The sequence below is a fragment of the Saccopteryx bilineata genome, chromosome 5 (genome assembly GCF_036850765.1).
Source record: "Saccopteryx bilineata isolate mSacBil1 chromosome 5, mSacBil1_pri_phased_curated, whole genome shotgun sequence".
Lineage (NCBI taxonomy): Eukaryota > Metazoa > Chordata > Mammalia > Chiroptera > Emballonuridae > Saccopteryx > Saccopteryx bilineata.
In genome coordinates this window covers 105701178-105719715 of record NC_089494.1, presented here as the reverse complement: position 1 = coordinate 105719715, position 18538 = coordinate 105701178, and the positions used below count along the sequence as shown (strand labels likewise).

At 39.0% G+C, this 18538-nt stretch overlaps 1 protein-coding gene across 7 annotated transcripts in view; it reads left to right on the top strand.

The window, feature by feature from the left end:
• The first annotated feature begins 1795 nt into the window (after positions 1-1795).
• The window catches only part of ACMSD (aminocarboxymuconate semialdehyde decarboxylase), a 70491-nt gene continuing 53748 nt past the window's right edge, over positions 1796-18538 (top strand). The window contains exon 1 of one of the 7 annotated variants that reach the window (XM_066280000.1): positions 1796-1951. In XM_066280000.1, coding sequence (XP_066136097.1) covers positions 1900-1951 — 52 coding nt within the window. In that variant the 5' untranslated portion in view covers positions 1796-1899. Of the gene's footprint in view, positions 1973-9604; positions 9789-11187; positions 11279-18538 lie in introns of those variants that run through there. The other 6 variants (XM_066279999.1, XM_066280001.1, XM_066279996.1 and 3 more) reach the window with 6 other exon arrangements.

Here is an 18538-nt window from a genome sequence, read left to right as displayed (position 1 = left end):
CAACTTACTCTTCCAGAAGGGGGTGGTCCCTGTTTCCATCTGGTAATGGGTATAGTCAGGAGAGGCTTCACGGAGGAAGTAATGTTTAAGCTAAATGTTCGGTAATGGATAGATGTACACTTGGCAGAAAGAAAGGGAGAAAAAAGATCCTTCCAGTTATTAGAGGTCAAAGAGTCATAAATACAGATAAAAGAGAAATACATTACATTTGGGGAGACGCAAAGCATTCCCTGTGGTTGAGGCACAGGGCTCAGTGAAAACGCAGAGAGAGCAAAGAGGTGGACGAATACAAATGGGCCTTGTTTCCCATGCATGCTTGGACTTAGCAATGAGAACCCATGAAAAGCATAAGCTTGATAAATATGGGAGCATTTTGTGGTTTAGAAAGATTACACTGGCCAAGGGTCCTGGGACTTGATTACAATGGGACAAGAATGGAGTCAGAGACCATTCACCCAAGGCCGAGGGGGGAGAGAGAGAGAGAGAGAGAGAGAGAGAGAGAGAGAGAGAGAGAGAGAAGTTTAACTTGTCGTCTACTGAGAGAAAACACAAGAAGAGGAGTAGATGGGGCCCCTAGGATTGGTCCTTTCAACTGTCAAGCTGCCCATCTTCAAGTGGATCATACAGCCTGGCCAAGGAGAAACACAATCATGGTGGCTACCAGAGAGCAGGTCCCCACGCCATAGTCGTGGATCACAAAAACCAGGCTTCTTATATAATCCCAGAAAGAGGGAGAAGTTTCCTCAAACTGACTAATAGCAGATTTCCTGCCAGTCTTTGGATATGGTAGACGAAGAAATAATTAGATTATGTGTCATGGTCTAATTCATAGCTGATCGTTTTATATCACTCAGGTTAATACTTCAATAACTTGATGAGATCAGTCCTGTTATCATCCCTGTGCTACAGACAGACTACTTAACTTCCCCAAGGCCATCTAGCTAATAAGCAGTAGAGATAGGGTTTACCCTTCATATTTGAGCTGATTCCTAGCTATCAGATCAGGTCCAGGAAGGAGCTGTTCAGATTTAATCTAAACCATTTTTTACTTTTATACAATCCAACTATTGAATAATTTAAGGATATCTTGTCTTTTCCCACAAAGAAATGCCAGTATAAAGCTCATCTGATTTATAATTCATTTTTTATTTTAACTCATGTGGTGATGAACTCTTATACAAGATTCCTTTTTATTGTCACTTTCCCGAGTTCTGTGGTGGGAAACAAAAGTGTTATCTGTTTGCTCACGAGGACCCTGTAAACTCCTGCCCAGTTAGCCAAGAAGTTTGCCTTTGTTTATAAGCAAAAATAAAAGCATTGCTCTCTTCTTGGATGAGGCTGCATATGCAATATTTTAATCTTCCACTTTCCCCCAATACTGCTTGGGAAAGGTGGTCTTTCTCCTCCCTCTGTATGAAAACCCATGCAGTCTCCATTACATTTCAATTTATTTTTAGATAATAAAAATTTGTAAGTCTACTTTAAATTGCAAACCAGTCTCAGTCAAAAAGTAAAGATGGCCAACATAATATATTTAAAATCTCGTCAATCCTCATTGAAAGGTGTTAGATTCCCGGAGAGAATCGCATGAGGCCAAGAGAGGTAAAACAATGGACTTGATTAGCACATCGGGGTGCAGATGAGCTGAAGCCAGAAAAGGTGTCAAGCCCTATAGGAGGGAGTCTGGGATCTTTATAGAGTTGGAAAGTTTTTGCTGATGTGCCTGTTGCTAGGAAACTGGTAAAACTTTTTCTGCCCCTTGGAATTCACGTGACTCAGTCTGCTGTTAGTTGGTTCCAGGAACACCAGAAAAATGTTTACAGCCTTTGAGTCTTTCAACCATGTCCGTTCCTCTTGGATTAGACTGTGGTCACTGTGATCTGCAAAGTCCTAGTGAAAATGGGCATGAAGAGGGGCAAAATGGAGCTGCTTTTGTTCTATCTAAGAGAAGGTAAAGCCTTTCTCTCTCAAGGTGGGCACATAAATCTTTCTTCTCCTTTACCAACTGGCATTTCCCCTTCTCCCTGAGTTTGAGCTGCCTCCCTAGTGGGGTCAAAGCAGAAAGAGAGAGAAGAAATGTTAGGACTAGGAGACAGTTGTAGCTTGAATGACCCTGTGGTAAAATGGCGTAGAGTTCTGTGGGCAGGCTGGAGCTTGAGATGCTGCTCCCTTTCTCTTTCAGAATGTGTGTGACGTGCTCCCTAGTCCTCTGCAGCTCCCTGCGGGTAATTTTAATTTGATTGACCTTTCAGAAATTGAGAGAAATATGTTGAAAGATGTGTCAAATATATATTGTAACAGGTGTGTGTGTATTATATATTTTAAGGCAATTTGGTGAGCCAAATTTAGAATTATTAGGACTATGTTAGTTGAAGCTTTTATTATGATATAGTTAGTGGTCTTCTTTGCCCTAATAATGAATTTGTTTTGCAGTCTTTTATTTGGACTGCCCTGAAGTAGTTATGGTAGTCATAGCCGTCATGACTTACTTTGGGTTAAAATTAGCTTCTTTTGTTTTCTCTTACCCTTTCACTTTCACATTTCCTGTATCCTTATAGTTGAAATGTGTTTCTTATAAACAACATATAGCAGGGTTTTTTTTGTTTGTTTGTTTTTTACAGGGACAGAGAGAGAGTCAGAGTGAGGGATAGACAGGGACAGACAGACAGGAACAGAGAGATGAGAAGCATCAATCATTAGTTTTTCTTTGTGCATTGTGACATCTTAGTTGTTCATTGATTGCTTTCTCATATGTGCCTTGACCGTGGGCCTTCAGCAGACCGAATAACCCCTTGCTTGAGCCAGCGACCTTGGGTCCAAGCTGGCGAGCTTTTTGCTCAAGCCAGATGAACCCGCTCTCAAACTGGCAACCTCGGGGTCTCGAACCTGGGTCTTCCACACCCCAGTCCGACGCTCTATCCACTGCGCCACCGCCTGGTCAGGCGGGTTTGTTTGTTTTTTAATTTCTACCATGTGGTTTTGTGCCATTGGTCTATATTTTTATGTTTTTGTTTTTACTTTATTGACTTCTTTTAAAATTTACATTTTTTCTTATTCCATTTTTCACTTATCTAGATTGGAAGCTACACAACCTCTGTGTATTCTTTTGTAGTTGCTTTGGAAGTTTATTATGACTGTGGACTCAAAGATGTTTACATTCTAATCTCCAGACCTGTGAAAATGCTTTGAAAATATGATTAGGGGCATGCTGGTTGACTCAGTGATAGAGCATCGGTCCAGCATGTGGATGTCCTGGGTTTGATTCCCAGTCAGGACACACAGGAGAAGCGGCCATCTGCTTCTCCACTCCTCTCTCTCCTCCTTCTCTCTCTTTCTCTCCCCTCCCCCCTGCAGCCATGGCTTGATTAGAGCAAGTTAGCCCCGGGTGCTGAGGATGGCTCCATGGCCTCTGCCTCAGGTGCTAAGAAGAGCTCGGTTGCTGAGCAATGGAGCAAAGCCCCAGATGAGGAGAGCATCATACCTAATGGGCTTGCTGGGTGGATCCCAGTGAGGGCACATGCAGGATTCTGTCTCTCTGCCTCTCTTCCTTTCACTGATAAAAAACTATATGTATATGCTTATGATAAGAATCTTGAAATGGGGGAATTATCTTGAGTTATCTGGGTGGATCCATTTTCATTACCTGAGTCCTTATAAGAGAGAGATGGGGAGGTCAGGATCAAAAGAAGATGATAATATGATGACAGAAGCAGAGAGAAGGACTATAATACGCTACACTGCCGCCTTTGAACATGGAGGACAGGGTCTGAGCCAAGCATGTGCACAATCCTTAGAAGCTAGAAAAAGCAAAGAACAGAGTTTTTTCTAGAGCCTTTCTCAGGAATCCAGCCCTACTGATCCACTGTAGACTTCTTACTTCCAGAACTATAAGAAAATAAATTTGTGTCAGTTTAAACCACTAAGTCTATAGTAACTTGTTACAGCAGCATTTGAAAACTAATACAGATTTTGGTACTAGAAAGTGGCCTGCTGCAGTAATGAGTACATAAAAATGCAAAAGTGGCTTTGGAATTGGGCAGTGGGCAGAGGTTGGAAGAACTTTGAGGTACATGATAGAAAAAATCTTAGCTTGCCTGATCAGACTATTGGGAGACAGATGCATGTTAAAGAAACTGTTGATGAGGGCCCAGAAGGAAATGAGGAACATGAAAGGAAGTGAAAAAAAGAGATCTTTGTTATACAGTGTGTCTGTAAAGTCATGGTGCACTTTTGACTGGTCACAGGAAAGCAACAAAAGACAATAGAAATGTGAAGTCTGCACCAAATAAAAGGAAAACTCTCCCGGTTTCATACCTATTCAGTGCAGTTTGCTATGGGCTCACACATAGATTTTTTAGGGCTCCTTAGGTAGCTATCCTGTATAGCCTCTACAGACTCGTCACTGACTGATGGCCTACCAGAACAGGGTTTCTTCACCAAACTACCGGTTTCCTTCAACTGCTTATCCCACCCAGTAATGTTATTCCTATGTGGTGGTGCTTCATTATAAAAGCGCCAATATTTACGTAGCACTGTGGTCACGGATTTGAATTTAGTGAGCCACAGAACACACTGAACTTTCCTCTGTACCATCCACATCTCAACTGGCATGGCCGTGGGCTGCTCCGCTGTATACATGGTGTTACGTCATCATCTGCGCATGCACACATGCTGCCACATCATCCTACAGACACTGGGAGGATTTCCTTTTATTTGGTGCAGATTTCACATTTCTATTGTCTTTTGTTGCTTTCCTGTGACCAGTCAAAAGTGCACCATGACTTTATGGGCACACTGTATAGTGTCAGCAAACTTAGCTCAATACTGTGTCCCCCAGTTGTATGGAAATCAGAACGTGTAAGTGATGAAATATTTAGCTGAGGATATTTAGCTGAGGAGCTGTCCAAGCAAAGTGTTAAAGGTTCATCCCAGTTCCTTCTTGCTGCTTACAGTAAAGTGCAAGAGGAAAAAGATAGCTTGAAATCTCGGTAAGAATAAAAAACAGGACTTGGCGATTTAGGAAATTCTCAGCTTATCCAGATTGCAAAAGATGTTAAAATTATAAGATTCAGTGTCAGGTGAATATTCCTTACAGAGAAAAGCCAAGAGTATGGCTGGACAATCATTGGCTAGTAGTGCCTCAACTTCTTAAAATAGGTGTTATTATTACTGTTTTAAATATTTACTATTATTTAGATTTACTTATATGATTACCAGTTCCTTTGCTCCCCACTCTATCTTACTTTTCAGATCTTATTCCTGGGAGCATTTATCCTTCTTTCTGGAGTGCAGGCAGACCTCATTTTATTGGGCTTCACTCATTGTCCTTCACAGATACTGTTTTTTATACATTGAAGGCAAGACCCTCCACCAGCAAAAAGATTAAGACTCACTGAAAACTCAGATGGTAGTTAGCATGTTTTCGGCAATAATATATATTTGTTTCTTTTTTTTTCTTTTCCCTGAAGTGAGAAGAGAGACAGACTCCCTCATGCTCCCAGCTGAAATCCACCTGGCAAGCCTACTAGGGGGCGATGCTCTGCCCATCTGGAGTATTGCTCTGTTGCAACAGGAGCCATTCTAGCACCTGAGGCCAAGGCCATGGAGCCATCCTCAGCACCCAGGCCAACCTTGCTCCAGTGGAGCCTTGGCTGCAGGAGGGGAAGAGAGAGATAGAGAGAAAAGAGAGGGGAAGGGTGGAGAAGCAGATGGGCACTTCCCCTGTGTGCCCTGGCTGGGAATCAAACCCAGGACATCCATACACTGGGCCGACGCTGTACTGCTGAGCCAACTGGCCAAGGTCCGGCAATAAAATATTTTAAAATTAAGTTATGTACATTGTTTTTTTTTTAGACATAATGCTCTTGCACACTTAATAAACTACAATATAGTGTAAACATAACTTTATATGCACTGGGAAACCAAAATATTTATGTGGCTCACTTTATTTTGATTTTCACTTATTGCTGTGATCTGGAACAGAACTTACAATATCTTCAAAGTATGCCTGTACATTATTAGAAATTCCTTACATGAGGAGGGTCTTCTGGTAGCAAACTCAGTTTTTATTTCATAATATCTTTACTTCTCCCTCATTGTTAAAATAAAATTTTACAAGGTACATAATTCAAGTATAATCTGTGGCACAGTGAGGGGACTCAGTTGGAATAATTTCTTCCAGAAAGAATGTGCATTTTCTTTTTCTGGATATGGGTGGGGAGGAAGTAGTGAAGCATTATAATGTCTCTCAGCCTTTTGACAGTATTTTCTATTGTCCTAAGGCTCTCACCATTGCTGTAAGAAGATAGCTGTCAGTCTAATTACTGAGTTCTGAGGGCATTCTCTTTTTATCTCTAGCGGTTTATCAGATCTAATCTTTATTTTAGGTATTCTGTAGTTTTGTCATAAGGTTTCTAGCCATGGAGTTCTTTTGGTTAGTCTTTCCTGATCTAGGTTTTGAGTCTTGGATCTGTTGGCTCAGTTAATCAGGTCTGAAAAGTTCTCAGCTATAATCTGTTGGAATATCTCTCTCTTCTTTTTTTAGCGCTTCAGTTAGACTCCTTTTAGATTTTCTTATTTTATAGTTTGTACTTTGTGGCACTTTTACATATGCTCAATCTCAACTCTATTCCAGTTTATTAACTTCCTTTCAACCATTGTTTGACACATCCATTGAGTTTCTAATTTAAATTACTATGGCTTCATTTATTAAAGCTCTATTTTGTTTTTTTTTCAAGTTTGACCAGTCATTTGATAATATCTTGGTTAATTTTTAAATTTTTACTTTTAAAAACACTTCATATATAATACATTTATATTCCATATTTAATAACTTCAATGTACATGTCCTTAGAGGTTTAAATCTATTATTTCTCTGGACACTCACTCATGATGGCTTTTTTTCTCATGTACATAGAATTTTTTATTATAAGCCAATATTTTGTTGGCCTTAATCTGTGGCATACAAAGGGTACTTAGCTGAAATGATTTCCTTCAATAGGGATTTGCTTTTTTTTTTTCTGGGTATGGGTGAGGAGGGAGTAGTTGAACATTACCAACCTGGTACCTTAGCTAAAATTTTCAGTAGGTGTCTATGGACAGTACTTCTCAAAGAAAACTATTATTTCTTCTCTTCTTTTTCTTCTATTTTCTCACCATAGTGGAGAAGATTTCCTTACAGACTCCCTTTGTTGACCTGTGGATATTTTTCTAGTCTACTTTTCCAGTAGAGAGTTGACCCCTTCAAGAATTCTAGCTTAATGACGGAGTCTCAGCTTTGAACAAGTGCATGGTATGATCTTTCACTCTCCTGTGGAATATTAACCCTCAAAGCTCTAAGATTCTACATCCATACTGCCTGGGTTCAACTTCTGGCTCTACCACTTCTTGTGTGACCACAGGCGAGCTGCCTAACTTTTCTGTGCTTCAGTTCCTCTTCTACAAAATGAATGTTAGTAATAGTTGTTTAATGAACTGATATGAGTAAAATGTTAGAATAGTGCCTGGCCCTTAGGAAGTGCTCTAAAATTGCTCACTCTGGGGATTAGTATGTGCCTCCATGGCAGTTTAAAACTCACTCATTCAATTTTAGCTCATCAAACTTTTTTTTTTCATTATCTTGAAGATTTCATTTTCTTTCAAGCTAAGCAACATTTAAAAGTATGTTATACTTTATCCAGAATCTAGCTGGATACCTTAGTGGGAAGCCTTTTAAAAACTACTTTGTCCCTGTATTATAGAAACTGAGCTCAAGGGAACATCCCAAAGCAGGTTCAAGGTTTGCCAGGGGCCTGGGTCCTTTGAACGTTTTCAGCTTTCTGGGAATAGGAAAGGTTAAACATGGAACAGTGAAGGGCTGCTTTGTTCCAGGCTCTCTTTAGAGGTAAGAACATGAGCCCCACTTTATACTCCAGTGAAAGCCCTTCTCAAACTGCTCTGACAACCCTCTGTGAAAATGACTTCCTCTGTCTTTCCTCACACTTAGGGCTGTGTACAATTATCTATTTCAGTATGGTTATCATTGTATCTTATTCAACTTTATATTATCTGCACATAGTAGTTCTCAATAAATGTTTGTTAAATGTATGAATCAATGAGTAAAAGAAAAAGACAATGAGAGGTAAAACACATATGAAGAATGGACTCTTAAAAAAAAAGAATGGACTCTTTTGGCCCTGGCTGGTGCTGGTTGGCTCAGCGGTAGAGCGTTGGCCCAGTGTGTGGAAGTCCCCAGTTCGATTCCTGGCCCAGCCACACAGGAGAAGTGCCCATCTGCTTCTCCACCCTTCCCCTCTCCTTTTTCTCTATCTCTCTCTTCCCCTCCTGCAGCCAAGGCTCCATTGGAGCAATAAAATTGGCCTGGGTGCTGAGGATGGCTCCATGACCTCCGCCTCAGGCTCAGGTGCTAGAATGGCTCTGGCCGCAATGGAGCGATGCCCCAGATAGGCAGAGCATCGCCCCCTGGTGGGCATGCTGGGTGGATACGGGTCAGGCACATGCGGGAGTCTGTCGGACTGCCTCCCTGTTTCTAACTTCAGAAAAATCCCCCCAAAAAAGAATGAGCTCTTTCTATCATTTAAAAGTAAAGTTACAACTTCCCCCACAATTTTGCCACATGACAAATTTTCACAATGATAACTATTATGTAAAGGCATTCACCTATCTGAATGAAAGGGAAAAGTGTTGAAATTGGTTGCTTCTGGAGAATGAAACCAAGAGCGAGTCAGAAATCTATTATTTTTATTTAAAGACCCTCTGCACTGCTTGATTTTTAACCAGGTACAACTTCATTTTTTACTATATATATCTTGATAAAAATCGAAATATTTAAAGACAAAGATTAGTCAATTTTGAACATGCTATACTCCAAAGCAGCCCGTAATAATAATACATTTGACTTCATAAGGTTTATTTATTTTATTTTTTATATGTATTTTTATTGATTGGTTTTAAAGAGAGAGAAAACAGAGAAAGACAGAGAAAAACATTGATTTGTTGTTCCACTTATTTATGGATTCACTGGTTGATTCTTGTAAGTGCCTTGACACAGCATCAAACCTGTAACCTTGGGCCTGGCTGGTTGACTCAGTGGTAGAACACTGGCCCAGTGTATGGAAGTCCTGGGTTCAATTCCCAGTTAAGGCACACAGGAGAAGTGACCATCTGCTTCTTCTCTCCCCCCTTCTCTTTCTCTCTCTCCCTCTTCCCCTCTTGCAGCCATGGCTCAAGCACATTGGCTCCAGGCACTGAGGATGGCTCTATGGAGTCTGAGCCTCAGTCCCTAAAAATAGCTCGGTTGTGAGCAAAGCCCCAGATGGGCAGAGCACCAGCCTCAGCAGGGGGTCACTGGGTGGATCCCAGTTGGGGCGCATGCGGGAGTCTATCTCCCCTCCTCTCACTTAAAAAACTGTAACCTTGACATATCTGAACTATGCTATAACCAACTGAGCTACCTGGCTAGAGTCTGACCTCATAAGATTTAATACAGTCCTTTTTTAAAAAAACTTTTGTATCCCACATCCTGACTATCAAAGAATTGTTGACCCAAACCTAAGTTGACAAACAACTTTGAACTTTGGACCAATGGACCTAGACTCAGCTGAGCAGGCCTGCTAACCAGTGCCTAAAAGCAGCCACAAAGGGACAAAGTAAATCAAATAACTCCAGTTTTCATTGAGATCTCTTGATAGCAAAGCTTCTTTCTTTATACACTCTCCTCTGATCCTGTGAAGATGAAAATTGACATCCATTGTCACATTCTACCAAAAGAATGGCCAGATCTGAAAAAGGTAATGGTGATTCATTTGCTGAATTATATTTGGGACTTCTCCAAGGTTTCTCAATGCCTCTATTATAAACCTAGCTCTTCTTTGAATTAGATGTTAAGGTTTTCTGTTTTAGGAGTGTTTTAAAATTATTTGGTAGCTCTGATTTCCTAGTTTTTAAAAATAACATTTATATTAATTTTGAAAGAACATTGATCAAAAAATAAGTGCTTTCTCAAATTCCCTTTCTCCCCTTAACTAAAGCATCCTTTAAAATTTCTGGACAATTTCAGTCAGGCTGTTTAACTTCCATTTAAATCACATATTCAGCTGCTGGGAAGGGAAGATATATGCCAGCTACAGAATTTAAAGTTACAGTTTCAAGTAAGAGACTATTAAAAAGTGGAATGTGATAGGTTTCCAGGACTTCTATAACATATCTCCTTTCCAAAATGATTAAAATAAGGTTTAAAAAGTTTAGAAATGGGATTTTTTTGTAGTCTATTTTAGGATGCTGTCTGAAACCTTTCCTTTTTACTGTTCTTTAAGCTGTAAACCCTTGTTATGAACTACAGAGAAGGGACATCAAAAACAACCTAGTGTAGGTGACATGAAGCTTTTGCACAATGAGTGTCTCTAAAGTCTCTTTTCTGTGTTTCTTAAAAGATGGAAATTTCCTCTTGTCGTTCAGAACTTTTAAATGAATCACGGTAGCTCTGAATAAAATCATTAGGAAGGTGGGAGGTGTAAAAGAAACTTAAAATTGGCTTGAGTTTTATTCAGACTAAGTTTCAGGTTTTACCCAGTCTTAAGCCTTCTCTAGAACTTTCACAACCACTGATAATATTTCATTTTTTTATCCCAAGGGAGGAAAAATGAATTAACCTAAACTCTGCTTAAAATGGTGGTTCATTGTATAAGTAGCTAAGACTATTTTTTTTCTCACAGTTGTCTCCTGGAAAAATGTTAATCTTAAGTGGCTCTTCGTTCATTGATGTTTCAGATAAGATGAGTGGTAGACATTGTGGATTGAAAAATACAAATAATGCTGAATCATCTTTGAAAGGCTGTCCTATTGCAGCCAATGGTAAAATCTAACTCTGTCAAACTCACTCCTCCAAAAGGAGTCTGGAGTGCCTACATGGGAACTTGCAGTTCTTTTTTTTTTTTTTTTTTACTTTTTTAAAAAATTTAATTAATTGTGTTTACATAGATTCTAGGGTCACCCCGAATGCATCCCCCCGCCCACCTATTCTCCTCAACATCTCCCTTGCTCTCCTCCCCACAGCGCCCTCCAATCTTCCCTTCAGGTTTATCCGATCCTATCATCCCCTTTCCCTCTGTCCTCTTTTCCTCTGTTCCCTTTGATCTCTCCTCTGTCTCATTTCCGTTCCTCTGTTCTCACTGTTCCTTGGATTCCTCAAATTAGTGAGGTCATATGATATTTTCTTTCTCTGCCTGGCTTATTTCACTCAACATAATAGTTTCCAGGTCCATCCATGTTGTCGCAAAAGGTAAGATTTCCTTCTTTTCCATGGCCTCATAGTACTCCACAGTATATATGTACCACTGCTTTTTAATCCACTCGTCCACTGACGGACACTTGGGCTGTTTCCATATCTTCGCTATTGTGAACAATGCTGCCATAAACATGGGGTGCATTTCTTTTTTTCAGTCGGTGATATGGTGTTCTTGGGATATATTCCTAAAAGTAGGATGGCTGGGTCAAAAGGCAGATCCATTTTTAATTTTTTGAGGAATCTCCATACTATTTTCCACAGTGGCTGCACCAGTCTGCATTCCCACCAGCAGTGCAGGAGGGTTCCCTTTTCTCCACATCCTCGCCAGCACTTATTCTGTGTTGTTTTGTTGATGAGCGCCATTCTGACTTCTGTGAAGTGATATCTCATTGTGGTTTTAACTTGCATTTCTCTAATGATAAAGTGATGTTGAACATTCTTTTATCTATTGGCTATCTGTGTGTCTTCTTTGGAGAAGTGTCTATTCATTTCTTTTGCCTATTTTTGATTGGATTATTTGTCTTCCTCGTGTTGAGTTTTACAAGTTCTTTATAAATTTTGGTTATTAACCCCTTATCAGACATATTGTCGAATATGTTCTCTCATTGTGTAGTTTGTCTTTTTATTCTGTTCTTATGGTCTTTAGCTGTACAAAAGCTTTTCAGTTTGATATAGTCCCATTTGTTTATCCTGTCTTTTATTTCACTTACTTTGGAGATAAATCAGCAAATATATTGCTGCGAGAGATGTCAGTAAGCTTACTACCTATGTTTTCTTCTAAGATGTTTATGGTTTCACGAGTTACATTTTAAGTCTTTTATCCATTTTAAGTTTATTTTTGTGAATGGTGTAAGTTGGTGGTCTAGTTTCAGTTCTTTGCAGGTAGCTGTCCAATTTTACCAACACCATTTATTAAAAAGACTGTCTTTACTCCATTGTATGTTCTTACCTCCTTTGTCAAATATCAGTTGTCCATAAAGGTATGGGTTTATTACCAGGTTCTCTGTTCTGTTCCATTGATCTATATGCCTGTTCTTATGCCAGTACCAGGCTGTTCTGAGTACAATGGCCTTGTAGTATAACTTGATATCCGGAAGTGTGATACCTCCCACTTTATTCTTCTTTTTCAAGATTGCTGATGCTATTCGTGTTCTTTTTTGGTTCCATTAAATTTTGGAATATGTGTTCTATATCATTGAGGTATGTCATTGGTATTTTCATTGGTATTGCATTGAATTTATAAATTGATTTGGGTAATATAGACATTTTAATGATGTTTATTCTTCCTAACCACAAACATGGTATATGCTTCCACTTGTTTGTATCTTCCTTGATTTCTTTTATTAATCTTTTATAATTTTCTGAGTACAAGTCTTTAACCTCCCTGGTTAAGTTTACTCATAAGTACTTTATTTATTTATTTATTTATTTATAGCAATAGTGAAGGGGATCGTTTACTTAATTTCTCTTTCTGACAGTTCATTTTTGTTGTATAAAAATGCCTCTGATTTCTGAGTATTAATTTTATACCCTGCCACTTTGCTGAATTCATTTATCAGGTTGAGTAGTTTTTTGACTGAGACTTTAGGGTTTTCTATATACAGTATCATATCATGATAATAATGATAGCAAATAATGATAGTTTTACTTCTTCTTTTCCAATTTGGATGCCTTTTATTTCTTCTTTTTGTCTGATTGCTGTAGCTAGGACTTCCAGGACTATGTTGAATAAGAGTGGTGAAAAGGGGCACCCCTGTCTTGTTCTTGATCTTAAGGGGATTGCTTTTAATTTTTGCCCATTGATTAAGATGTTGGCAGTGGGTTTGTCATAGATGGCCTTTATTATGTTGAGGTATGTTTTCTGTATTCCCATTTTGCTGAGAGTTTTGATCATAAATGAGTACTGTATTTTATCAAATGCTTTTTCTGCATCTATTGAATTATCATATGGTTTTTCTCCTTCCTTTTGTTTATGTGATGAATCACATTGATTGATTTATGAATATTGTACCGTTCTTGCCTCCCCAGAATGAATCTCACTTGATCATGATGTATGATTTTTTTCATATATTGCTGGATCCAGTTTGCTAATATTTTATTGAGGATTTTAGCATCTAAGTTCACAGGGATATTGGCCTATAATTTTCTTTCTTTGTGTTGAATTTGCCTGGTCTTGGATTCAAAATTATGCTCACCTCATAAAAGGGGCTTGGAAGTCTTCCTTCCTCTTGAATTTTTTGAAATAGCTTGAGAAGGATAAGAGCTGGTTCTTCTTTGAACATTTGGTAGAATTCTCCTGTGAAGCCATTAGGCCCAGGACTTTTGTGTTTTGGGAGTTTTTTGATAACTATTTCAATCTCATTTGTTGTAATCGGTCTGTTTAGGTTCTTTCAGATTGAATTTTGAAGATTATATGTTTCAAGGAATTTGTCCATTTCACCTAGATTCTCTAATTTTTTGGCATACAGTTCTTCATAGTATTTTTTTACAATCCTTTGTATTTCTGTTGTGTCAGTTGTTATTTCTCCACTCTCATTTCTAATTTTATTTATTTGAGTCCTCTCTCTTTTTTTCTTGGTGAGTCTAGTTAAGGGTTCATCGATCCTGTTTAACCTCAAAGAACCAGCTCTTGATTTCATTGATCCTCTGTATTGTTTCTTTAGCCTCTATGTCATTCATTTCTGCTCTGATCTTCATTATTTCTTTCCTTCTACTACTTCTGGGCTTTACTTGCTGTTCTTTTTCTAGTTCTTTTAGACGCAGGGTTAAGTTGTTTATTTGAGCTTTTTCTAGCTTCTTAAAGTATGCCTGTAGTGCTATGAACTTCCCTTTCAGGACTGCTTTTGCTGTGTCCCATAAATTGAGTTGTTATATGCTCATTATCATTTGTTTCTAGAAATTGTTTTATTTCTTCTTTGATCTCATTGTTAGTCCATTCATTATTTAACAACCTGCAATTTAGTTTCCATGTGTTTGAGAATATTTGAGTTTTTCTGTTGTGGTTGATTTCTAGTTTCATGCCACTGTGATCAGAGAAAATGCTTGATATGATTTCAATCTTCTTAAATTTGTTGAGACCACTTTTGTGTCCTAACATGTGGTCTATCCTAGAGAATGTACCATGACCACTTGAAAAGAATGTATATTCTGCTGCATTAGGGTGAAAGGTTCTGAAGATATCTATTAAATCGAGGTGATCTAGTGTGTCCTTTAAGTCTGCTGTTTCTTTGTTAATTTTCTTTCTTGAGGATCTATCTAGTGATGTTAGTGGGGTATTTAAATCCCCTACTATTATAGTATTGCTGTTGATCTCACCCTTAAATCCATCAAAGTCTGCTTTATATACTTAGGTGCTCCTATATTAGGTGTGTAGATATTTATAATGGTTATATCTTCCTGTTGGATTGCTCTCTTTATCATTATGTAGTGATCTTCTTTATCTCTTACTATAGCCTTTGTTTTAAAGTCCATTTTGTCTGATATAAGTATTGCTACCCCAGCTTCTTTTTTCATTTCCATTTGCATGAAATATTTTTTTTTTCTATTCTTTTACCTTCAGTCTATGTGCATCTTTTGTTTTAAGGTGCGTCTCTTGTAGACAGCATATGTACAGGTCCTGTTTTCTTATCCATGCAGCTACCCTATGTCTTTTGATTGGGTCATTTAATCTATTTACATTTAAAGTTATTATTGACATGTATTTGTTTATTACCATTTTATTCTTTAAAGCTGTATTCCTCTTTTGCTATATTCTTTTCCAACTTTGATCTCTTTACAATAGGCCCCTTAACATTTCCTGCAGCTTTGGTTTGGTTGTAATGAATTCCTTGAGATTTTTTTTGTTTGGTAAGCTTTTTATTTCTCCTTCACTTTTAAATGAGAGCCTTGCTGGATAAAGTAGTCTTGATTGTAGGCTCTTGTTCTGCATTACTTTGAATATTTCTTGCCATTCCCTTCTGGCCTTAAGTGTCTCTTTTGAGAAGTTGGATGTCATCCTTATAAGGGCTTATTTGTAGGTGATAGCCTTTTTTCTCTAGCAGCTTTTAATATTTTCTCTTTATCACTTAGCTTTGGTATTTTAGTTATGATGTGTCTTGGTGTAGGTTTCTTTAGGTTTCTCTTTAATGCAGTTCTCTGTGCTTCTTGAACTTGTGAGACCCTTCCCTGCATCAATTTAGGAAAGTTTTCAGCTATGATTTGATTGAATAAAGTTTCTATCCCTTGTTCTTTCTCTTCTGCTTCAGGAACCCCTATGATGCGGATGTTATTTCTCTTCATGTTGTCACAGAGCTTTCTTAGAGTTTCCTCAGACTTTCTGAGTCTCTTTTCTTTTTTCTGCTCTGTTTCCATGCCTTCATTCATCTTGTCCTTCAACTGATACAATCCTCAGCTTCATCCATCCTGCTTTTAATTCCTTCCATTGTGATCTTCATTTCTGATATTGTGTTTGTCATCTCCGACTGATTATTTTTTAATATTTCAATGTCCTTTTTTATACTTGCTATCTCTTTATTTAGGTGTTTGTAATGACCATCCATTATTGTTCTAAGATCCCTAAGCATCCTAACAAACTTTATTTTAAACTCTGCATCTGGAAGTTTGGTTATTTCCATATCACTCAGTTCATTTCCTGGAGGTTTCTCTTGTGGTTTTATTTGGATTGCACTTCTCTGTCTTCTCATTATGTCTGCGTGTTTGGGTGTGTTGTTTGTAGAACTGGTTCAGTCTAGGTTTGGTATTGTCTGCCTCCAATTTTCAGTTGTGTTATTTCTAGGTCTTCTTGGGTTGGTATCAGCTGTTATTTGCAATCCACTGTTGGTTTTGGCTTTTCTGGTAGAGCCACTTTGAAGTCTTGATTTGTTTGTTTTCTTCTCTGTTTTCTTAACAGGGTAGTAGTCTTGTTTACTGATCTCAGCAGGGGGCTTACTTGAAACTGTATCCAGGAATGTGGTGGGTGTAACCTGAGACTCTGAAGGCTTGATCTGCCAGTTACTCTTTCTGGGGGCAGGGCGCTTTCTCTGCTTCAGTAGGGGGAGGTGTATCTCAGATCTCCATGGAGACCTGAGTTACTGCCCCTCCTCCCCATTTCTTGTTTTCAGCTGTGTCTTGTTGTGCTATTGGAGCTGGAGAGATGTCTGGAGATAGGTCATGTGGAACCACTTTAGTCTTGTATTGTGTGGAAGGATCAACCCCTCCCCCAGCTATGGCCGCCTCCAGTATTGGATGAGTCAGCTTCTCAGGTCATCCCATGCATTCCTCTGCCTGTCACTGTCTGTCTCTCTCTCCCCAGTTTCCTTTTGGAAGACAAGCCAGCCCTTTCAACACACCTAGTTCTCAGGTCCCCAGGCAAGTGGCTGTGAGTGATATTTTCTGCTCTTTTCCTTGGAATGAGAGCCCTTCTGGGCTCTCAGCCTCACCCTTCTTTCATTCCTGTAAGCAGGGGTGACTCACCGCTCCTTGGTGCTCCCTACCAGGCTCAGTGTGGCTTCTTTTTTGCTCCTTGGCTTTTGAGAGCTGTTCTTATAGTCCAGAGTTGATTTTTCATGCTGATTGTTCCTAAATTAACATGTAATCCAGTTTGGTGGTGTGAGCTGGGAGTTTCTGCATCTGCCTACTCCACTGCCATCTTCAGGTCCCCAAAAGACCATTCTTACCTGAAGCCATTTATCCGAGCTCTACACTTCCTGACCAATGAACAGTGGCCCCTGCCCAGCAGCACCGCACCTCATGTCCACCAACTTGCTGCCTTTTCCCCTTGGAACTTGCAGTTCTGAATGCTGTTGTCTTTGTCATGTTTTATTCAAGTGGAAATACTAATGCACAATGTTAGTGATGACGATCCAGAGCAGCCTAAAAAGGTGCCTCCTCTGCTAAGGGAAGAAGATTGTTTACCTAATATCTTGTGCCATAACCCCACATCCCATTACTTGTCTCCTACCCAGAAGTCTGCCTCTGGTTGGAGGAAAAAACTGGTCACCAAGAGCTAATCATTTCAGGGCCCTCTGAATGCAAATATGTAAATGGGTGCCCTGGAGACTAAGCAAGCACACATTCTGTTGTCTCCTTACCCTTCCTCCCATTCCTATCTTCTAACTTTTGCCTTAAAGAGGGGAGGGGCATTTTGTCCTGATATACCAGGCTTCTATCTAGCATCCATACAAGCAAGTAACTAATACACTTGATAATGATGATGATGATGGTGACAGTAGTAGTAATAATAATCATAATACTCTTATACTTCTTGAAAGCAATATTTAATTTGATCCACATAAGATCTTGTACATTGCAGAATTTATAGGATTTATATTATTAACCATGCTGGACAGATAAAGTATCATGTTTTCAGAAATGAGCCTAGAATCTCAGAACTACATGAAGTCATGGTGGCCTCTCCCCAGCGGTACCATCACACCAATGGAGAGAGCTGGCCCAAGAGAACATAACTGTTATAAGGGATCTCACTGCTTCTTTCTGCCCTCCAGTGCCTACCTCAACACCAGCCAACTCCTGAACTCCCCAAACAAAACCACCTAGAGTTTCATCGTGGGGGCATTGAAACCTGGCTTCCAACCTGTACATCAAATGATCAGTTATATGGTAGAGGGGATTTTTTGTTCTTTAATTTTTTATTTATTAATTTTAGCAAGAGAGTAAGGGAAAGAGAGAGAGAGAGGAACATTGATCTGTTCCTGTATGTGCCCTGACAGGGGATCTAACTGGCAACCTCTGCACTTCAAGATGACTCTCTAACCAACCAACCCATCTAGCCAGGGCTATGATAGAGGTTTTAAGCTGAGTGCAGTCAAGCCAATAATGAAATAACTAACAGAAACAGTTCCATGTTTTCATATTAGGAGGAGTGAGATAAATAAGCATACATGAAATCGTGCTGGTATCCTCTTCCCTCTCTCCCAATTTTCAGTCAATGTGGTTAGAGTAAAGTGAGTATTAAAGGGACAGTAGGCAATAACAGATTTTCTCTGGTGTTCTTATAGTTCAATAGTTACAACAGATTTTTCTTTGTCTTCTATTTGTTTCTTAGTGGGTAAAAATATTTCAAAACATCGGTTTCTGATCTTTTGTCACCATTTTTTTCCAAAATTTTCAATCAAAGAATGAAAAGAATAAGCCAGAACCAGTTTTATGTTAGATGATGAAGCCCATTTGGAAGAACTAATATCTATTTTAAAGCCTGCCTTTCTTTATTAAACATTAACAGATACACCTCAATGACCTTGACCTCCTTTATGCAAT